The 8,574-nt window shown below is 44.9% G+C and overlaps 1 protein-coding gene across 3 annotated transcripts in view; it reads left to right on the top strand.

Moving 5' to 3' along the window:
* Positions 1 to 8,574, top strand: part of iqgap2 (IQ motif containing GTPase activating protein 2) — a 416,923-nt gene that overhangs the window by 281,744 nt on the left and 126,605 nt on the right. For all 3 annotated transcript variants that reach the window (XM_068029497.1, XM_068029496.1, XM_068029498.1), the window contains one exon: positions 627 to 696. In XM_068029497.1, coding sequence (XP_067885598.1) covers positions 627 to 696 — 70 coding nt within the window. The remainder of the gene's footprint in view (positions 1 to 626; positions 697 to 8,574) is intronic.

Raw genomic sequence — 8,574 nt, 5'->3', positions numbered from 1 at the left:
AGCATCCACAGTATTTTGCTTTTAATTTGATTTGCTAAATCTGGGTGATAAAGATACATGACATTAATTTGTAATAGCTCAATTTAAAAAAAAAAGGTTTTCTGAGTTGCATCTGATTTATTTCAGTAAATTTGCAGTGTTCTAAATTAATATATCAGATAGGGTAGCAATGAAGTTTAATTTCTTTCAAAAGTATGAAAGGTGGTTCTGTGTGTTTGAGCTGTATGTGCCAAGCTACTGAATGGGGAGGATGTAGCATCACATCCATGATTCTTCACATGACATTCCTGATTTTGGATATACTTTCAGACAAGAATCCAAAGTGAAGGCAAGTTCTTCCCCCTAAGTGAGGGAAGTAAATTCATCTTTCCAGGAGGACAGTTAGAGTGAGATTGAATATCCCGAAGTGAGAACAGTGGTTTGAAAGGGAAATCAAAGTATTAAAATGTATCCCAATGTTAATAGTTTAATTCCTCACTATGCTCAATAATGGCAATATTTGAACAGAAACTGTGTAATATATTTAGTTGATAAATAATGCTAAGTTTGCATCTGAAGTAGTTGTATTTTTGAGTTCCTTAATTTAAAACTATGTTGCCAATAAACTATATTTCCGCTTCTCTCAGACAAAGCAAATAATTAAAATCCAGGCATTCCTCAGAGCAAATAAAGCTAAAGATGACTACAAAACCCTGAGTGAGTATTTAAATATTTCACACCTTGCGGTTGAGATTTTTATTTGCTAATGAGGATGCAATATGTGAATCCCTGCATCGACTGTGAGTTGTCTTACTATCTTCCTGTTCATTCCTTCTCTTTAGGATTTCACCTTGCAGGCCACATATTAGCTGCAGGTTGAGATTGGGCAGGTTCCCTTACCTGTGCTAATCTCTGCCAGTACAACTATAATTACTGCTCACAGGATGCTCTGTTTCTGTCATTATTATTTTGAACTGGAAAGAGTAACAGAGTGTTGTGTGCATCAGCTTCATCTGGGCCTGTTCCATGATAGTTTGAGATTGGGAGTCCATTCTGGTGAACTGAGAATCACCTCAAACTCTACTATGACAGTGCCAACTACAGCACAATCTCATTACAATGGTGAAAACAGAATTCTTATGATTGAAGTATAGATCCATGTTAACAATTCCATGTGATTCTTCATCTCAATGATCCAATAGCTTGATCAGGAAATGGGCATTTTGGTTTGTTCTGGTCAATGTCTATTTTCCTTGCTGCTTTGTAAAAATAATCTGTTTATTTAAGAAGTCTGGTTGTATGAGCTGAGGCATAGACTAAAAATGGTCACTGGTTCCCTCACTCCTCTTTTTCCTTCTTTCCTCATCCTTGGCTCTCTCATTACTTCCTTGAGCTCCACCTACCTTAGGGTATCGGAACAGGAGTCAGCAATTCCTCTCCTCGAGCCCATTCTACTATTCAGTTAGATAATGGATGATCTGCAGCTCAGCTCCATTTACCTGCCTTAGCTCCATATCCTTTAATAATCTTACCTAACAACAAAAATCTGTCTTAAAAGCTCCCATTGTCTGAGCATTCACAGCCATTTGGGGGAGAGATTCACTGATTCCTTATGCTTAGAATATGTATATTAATCAGCTTGAAATAGGTAAAGGAATAGGTGCTGCAAGTTTTGTTTTACTGGAAACTGCTTAAGGTTTCATTTTTCTAGGAACAAAGCCAGTGGAATGATTTTTCTTAGGTGATGACAGCTATAGCTAGCCCAAAAAAGGGTCTTGGTCCGATCAGGTCTCTGCAATATCCTGACAGCAACTGGAGAGATATTTAAAACCAATAACCATACTTCAAAGCTGTATTAGGATTTTCAGTTAACCTAATTAAGATGCTTGCTGTATTGCGAAAGTTAATTAGTGCGTTGAAGTAGAATAGAAGTTATTTTAGTGAATCACCTTGTGGTTCATAGTCTGATAAGAAAGGAGAATGGCTGGACCGGATAGTCATTATGAACAGCTCATCAACAAGCTTAGGAATAACTCTGGGCATAAATAACTGAAAACAGCAAATACGAGCAATGAAACCTCGAAAGATCGTTTGCAGGCTGGAAATGGGATGTCTGTTGGGAGTTGTGGGACTGATCGTGGGAAACAGCATAAGATGAGACCAGGGAAAATGATGTAAAGGCTTAGTTGATCAAGGAAAGGAGGTATGTCCAAAGGCTATATCAGTTCATGGAAGTTGTATAACAGCAGGGTAGGCTTTTACTCCATGGTTTAAACAAAACACTTACTGCTCCATTGGACATTTCATATTAAGGAGAACTTTTATAGGACAATTAAGTCCCGTTAATATAACACCCAGGTCCACCCCGAGAAAGGGTATAAAGGATAAGTTTTTGAAGGAAGCCATTGCAGTAGCCATTGGAAAATAATATGATCGGGCAGAGTCAACATGGATTTGTCAACGGGAAATCATGTTTGACAAGCCAGTTTGGGAGCTTTTTGAGGATGTTACCGGTAGCAATTTTTATTCGTTCATGGGATATGGGCATCGCTGACAAGGCCAGCATTTATTGCCTATCCCTAATTGCCCTTGAGAAGGTGGCGGTGAGCTGCTGCCTTGAACCGCTGCAGTCCATGTGGGGTAGCTACACCCATAGTGCTGTTAGGAAGGGATTTCCAAGATTTTGACCCAGTGACAGTGAAGTAACGGTGCTATAGTAACAAGTCGGGATGATGTGTGGCTTGGAGGGGAACTTGCTGATGGTGGTGTTCCCATGCAACTGTTGCCCTTGTCCTTCTAGGTGGTAGAGGTCGCCGGTTTGGAAGGTGCTATCGAAGGAGTCTTGGTGCATTGCTGTAGTGTATCTTGTAGATGGTACACACTGCTGCCACTGTGTATCGGTGGTGAAGGGAGTGAATGTTTGTGGATGGGGCGCTAATCAAGTGGGCTGCTCTGCCCTGGGTGGTGTCGAGCCTCTTGAGTGTTGTTGGAGCTGTCTGCACCCATTCAGGCAAGTGGAGAGTATTCCGCCACACTCCTGACTTGTGCCTTGTAGATGGAGAGTCAGGAGGTGAGTTACTCGCCGCAGGATTCCTGGTCTCTGACCTGCTCTTGTAGCCATGGTGTTAATATAGCTACTCCAGTTCAGGTTCTGTTCAGTGGTAACCCCCAGGATGTTAGTGCGGGATTCAGTGATCATAATGCTAAGGGGAGATGGTTAGATTCTCTCTTGTTGGAGATGGTCATTGCCTGGCACTTGTGTGGTGTGAATGCTACTTGCCACTTATCAACCCAAGCCTGGATATTGTCCAGGTCTTGCTACATTTCTACAGCATAGATAAAGGTGAACCAGTGGATGGGGTATATTTGGATTTTCAGAAGGCTTTTGATAAGATTCCACACAGGAGGTTAGTAAACAAAATTAGAGCACATTAGATTGGGGCAATGGTTAAGAATTGGTTAACAGACAAAGTAGAGAGTGGGAATAAATGGCACGCTGTTACTGGTGGAGTACCAATATGATGAGAGCTTGGGCTGCGGCTGTTTAAAATCTATATAAATGATTTGTGGATGACACATTACTAGAAGGGAATGTAAGTTGTGAGGAGGATGCAAGGCGGCGTCAAGGAGTGTTGGACAGGCTAAGTAAATGGGCAAGAGTGTGGCAGATGGAATATAATGTGAATAAGTGTGAAGTGATTCACTATGGTAGAAAAACAGAAAGGCAGAGTATTTCTTAAATGGTGAGAGGTTGGGAAGTGTTGATGTCCAAAGAGACCTGGGTGTCCTTGTTCATGAGTTACTGAAAGCTAGTATGCAGGTGCAGCAAGCAATTAAGAAGGCAAATGGTATGTTGGCCTTCATAGCAAAGGGATTTGAGTAGAGGAGTAAAGATGTATTGCTTCAGTTGTATAAAGCCTTGGTGAGACCACACCTCGGTTATTGATAACAATTTTGGTCTCCTTGCCATTGAGGGAATGTAAGTAATGTAACAGAAGTTCACCAGACTAATCCCTGGGATGGCGGGATTGTCTTATGAGGAGAGATTGTAGAAACTGGGCCTCTATTCTCTAGAGTTTTAGAGAATGAGAGGTGATCTTATTGAAACTTAGAAAATTCTTATAGGACATGACAGGGCAGATGTGGATAGGATGTTTCCTCTGGCTGGTGAGTCTGGAACAAGGGGACACAGTCTCAGAATAAGGGGCAGACCATTTAAGGCTGAGATGAAGAGGAATTTCTTTACTTAGAAGGTGGTGAATCTTTGGAATTCTCTACCCCAGAGGGCTGTGGAAACTCAATCCTTGAGCATGTTCAAGACAGAATTTGATAGATTTCTGAATACTAACGTCATCAAGGGAGATGGAGATAGTGGGGAAAAATGGCGTAGAGGTAGATGATCAGCCATGATCTGTTTGAATGGTGGAGCAGGCTCGATGGGCCGAATGGCCTACTCCTGCTCCTATTTCCTATGATAAAGAAAGAAAGAGCTGTTCACATATGCCAGCCATCCTGCCCGACCTGGATCAGTATTCACTACTTGTCACGGTGATATGTTTTGCGTTATAACTAGTGTGTTATATCCTGTCTTAAATTCTGATTACACTCAACATACACACTATATTGGTTGCAGGTGATCCTGATTGATTACATAATTGGTAACAAATTGTGCTTAAATAATACGTCAACAAATGGGTGAAATTATAAACTAACTCTGCTATACTGTGTGGAAAAAGTGCTTCCTAGTTTCACTGCTAAATGCCCTTGCTCCAATTTTAAAAGATGTCAAGGAAACGTTTGGTGAGAAATAGGAAATGTGTTCTAAATGAGAGAGGTTAGCTAACTGAATAGAATAAGATTACTTTATATATCACAAAATATGTATGGATGAGCAAGGCCCTTTGGCCTATCTTAATTATCCAATACCCCACCCATTGCTGTTTATTGAATGATTCCACAGTTTTCACCTCTACCATTTTGCCTGGAAATCTATTCCAAGTGTTGATCCCTCACTGCATGAAGAAGAATCCCCTTATCAGTGCTGAAGTTACCTTTTACTCGACTGAACATGTTTCCTCTTGATCTACTCCCTCTGTGCATTTTAAATTAGTATCCTGGTTAAGGTATACCTCTGTATCTCTCAGTTCAAACATTAGACTCCTCCTTTCCAAGCTCAAAAGCCTAGTCTATTCATTCCTCAAAGCTCAGAGATCTGACACTGTGGGCTGAATTTTACTAGCGTGCCGCAACTCGCGATGGCGTACTTTGAAATCTCGTTTCGCCCACTTGCAGTGGCTGCTGCTGAGCCCCCACTCTATTTTGTGCAGGGGCTCATTAGCATCACAGTGATGTCGCCCCCCCACCCCACCCCAACCCAACCAAATATTACATGACAGGAGGCGGGACATCTGGGGCCTTGATGGATGTTGGCTCAGCTGTGTAGCAGGTGCTGGGGCCCTACTTAAAGCGGAAAGTGCTGGAGAAACTCAGCATCTGTGGAGAGAGAAGCAGAGTTCCAGCAGCCATGACGTCAGAGGAGATTTGTGCAGTGACGTAGGATTCCCTCAGCCAGTCAGGGCCCTCCAGGTCTTGTGCACACAGAGGATGACCGCCAAAGTCATCCACAGCCAAAGGGCAATGCGATCTGCAGCCTTTCTCCAGTCAGGCTTCTAACACAGAAGTGGTACCATGAAGGAGCATCCGCAAACGTTTCCAAAAAACACCATGACCCAAATGGGTCTGCACGGGCGATACAACAATGTAGAAAGGTTGAAATCAAAATCATCTTCACTAACGTGTATTGCTTTTACCGTGTGAATGAAGTGTGCCAGCATGTACCGATCGTGTCTCCTCCCGTTACATCATTGGCCTTTCACAACTGCCAATGTATGGAATAACATCATTGCCATGCCAGTATTACTCATGTGCGTCTCCACGGATGCAGTAATGTGGACAATGGCTCAGTATGCTTCTGCCAGTAATGGTGGATGCAAAGATGTTGCAGATGCGGACTGCTGCACAACAGGTGAATGACTGTGCTTTGTGCTTGCAGAGCCCATGGTGATTGTGATGGCATGGCGAACCTCTCATCAAAGAGACACTGTCGTGCTTCCCGAGCTCTCTGCTCACGCTGCATGTGGCGTCAGGATGCTCTCTGTCCTCCCATGCACATTTCCTGCTGTAAGACCTCATCATCCGAGGATGGGTCCTGCTCACATCTCTCCTCGTCCTGAAAGGCCTCCCCCCCCCACCCATTGAGTGTGTACCATTGAGTGTGTACCATTGAGTGTGTACCATTGAGTGTGTACCATTGAGTGTGTAGTTGTGCAGAACACAGCAGACAGCAACGATGCGAGCTATCCTTTCCGGCTCGTACTGCAGGGCACAACCCGATCTAACCAGCAGCAGAATCGCATTTTCAGCATGCCAATCGCCTGCTCAATGGTGGCTCTTGTAGCTCCGTGGCTGACTTTGTATCTCTCCTCTGCAGCAGCGGTGGGGTATCTCACTGGTGTCAGGAGCCATGTCTGCAAGGGGTAACCTTTGTCTCCAAGATGCCATCCCTCCATCTGAGCCAGTTCATTGAACAGCAACGGCAGCTGGGACTGGTGTAGGATGAAGACATCATGGCAGCTGCCTGGAAAGTGGGATCAAATTTGCATGAAGCGTTTCCGATGATCACATATGAGCTGCAAGTTGAGTGAAAGCCCTTACGGTTTACGTATTTAGCTGGTCACCCGGCAAGAGCCTTGATTGCCACATGGGTGCAATCAATGACCCCTTACATCTGTGGGAGTTCCACAATGTGCCGATGACCCTCTGGGCCTGGTTCAGGGTCTGTCCTGAAGCAGACATAGTCACCGGCCCTCTGGTACAGGATATCGGTGGCCTCCCTGATGCAGCGGTGCACTGCTGAGTGACCCTACGAAGGTCTCCGGTGGGCCCCTGAAATGATGCAGAGGTGCAGAAATTAAGAGCTGCTGTCACTTTGAGGGCCACAGGCAAAGGATGTTCCCTGAAGTCCATGGGCTGCAGGTCATCGTTGAGCAGGGCACAGAGATGTGTCACAGCCTCTTTCAGTATCCGCAGTCGCCTCTGACACTGGCACTCTGGCATCTACAGGTATGTCATGCTGGACCTGTAAGTGCACGGCGATCTGTAGTGGCGAGCTCTACTTGGATGCTGCTGCTCGTGACCGGGGGCCTCTACGTGGGCTGCAACTGCCTGTTGGTTTTGCCTGCAGCGCATATGGATCCTCACGAGAATCGGGAAAATGCATATAAGGTGAAACATCTCCATCACAAAGTTGCAATTAAACTCGATTCCTTCACTTCTTCGAAGGTACCTAACAGGGCAGAGATTGATATTGACTGGTTCATCAGGTGTTTTCATGCATCAACTATATAGCGTGGCATGGCATTGCCTGTCTTAGCTCCCACTAAGAGTGGCACTGCATGACAACATATTGTACAAGTTGCATCAATTGGCCCACCAGCCACATAATCTTTACACGCCTACCATTTCTGGCACTCTCCATACAGGGTAACTTGAGTGCCATTGCTCCTTCACTAACAGAGGCAATCAATGGCGGACAGCCTTTACGGAGGGCAGAAACACAGTGGCTCCCTAAAAGCCTGCAGACAAACTTTTGTCTAACCAAGTGTATAAGCCTTATTCTTACATTGTACAACAACGTGAATAAAGTAAATTGATAGTTAAAGAAAGGACTGAGTTTCCTCCTCTTTGTACTAAGCCATTAACTGTAGCCGGTGGATTAGGTGGAGGGTGGCTCTCCTTTAACCCAATATCCCAAACACCCAGCCTGAGCCTGAATTAAGAGGACTTAGTCCCACGTGACTGCCAGGATCAAGTGGGTGAAGGGAATAAAGGCGCCAAGGGGGAGTTAACTCTGCGCCACGGTTTACACCATCCTCCCTCCCACCTCTGTTCCAGTATGCAGACGTGCCCCTTTTAATACCATCACCCTTCAAGTATGTAGAGTTGAGACCTCTGTATATCCAGACTTACCTGCACTGTGAGTGAGTAGTCCTACTTCTGATGTCCCATCGGCTTTTCTCATTCATGAACGGGATGGCACGTGATAGCTGCCTGTTCAGCGAAAATTGTGGAAATATGGAGCGAGGGGCAGCGGGATGCATAATTTGGCAAGGTAAGTAGCTTTACATATGGTAATTGGGGTGCCGCCGCTGAGTGGGGGGAGGTGGGGGGCAGCGCCACGGTCCTGCCGCCATTAAAATGGGGCAGGATATACCCGGTGTTGGGAGGCGTGGTGGGCCTGTGCCAGAAGAATATTCTGGGCCCCCCATGCCACGACCCCCAACGTCGGAGGGCTGGTTAAATTCAGCCCCAGCCTCGTGACCCTTCTCTGCACTGTCTTCAGTCTTGAATGTCTCCTTCGTTCCTTGGTCACCAAAACTGGACCCGGTTCTCGAGGTGTGGTATGATCAGATCACTGTGCAGTTTGACCACTACTTCCTCTGACTTGCATTCTGCTGTCTGACAATGTAGTTCATCGTTTTTTTTGGCTTTGCTAATTGCTTCTCTTCATCTGTTGAATAAGTCGAGTATTGACTC

The sequence above is a fragment of the Heterodontus francisci genome, chromosome 4 (genome assembly GCF_036365525.1).
Source record: "Heterodontus francisci isolate sHetFra1 chromosome 4, sHetFra1.hap1, whole genome shotgun sequence".
NCBI lineage: Eukaryota > Metazoa > Chordata > Chondrichthyes > Heterodontiformes > Heterodontidae > Heterodontus > Heterodontus francisci.
This window is presented reverse-complemented; position numbering and strand designations above follow the sequence as displayed.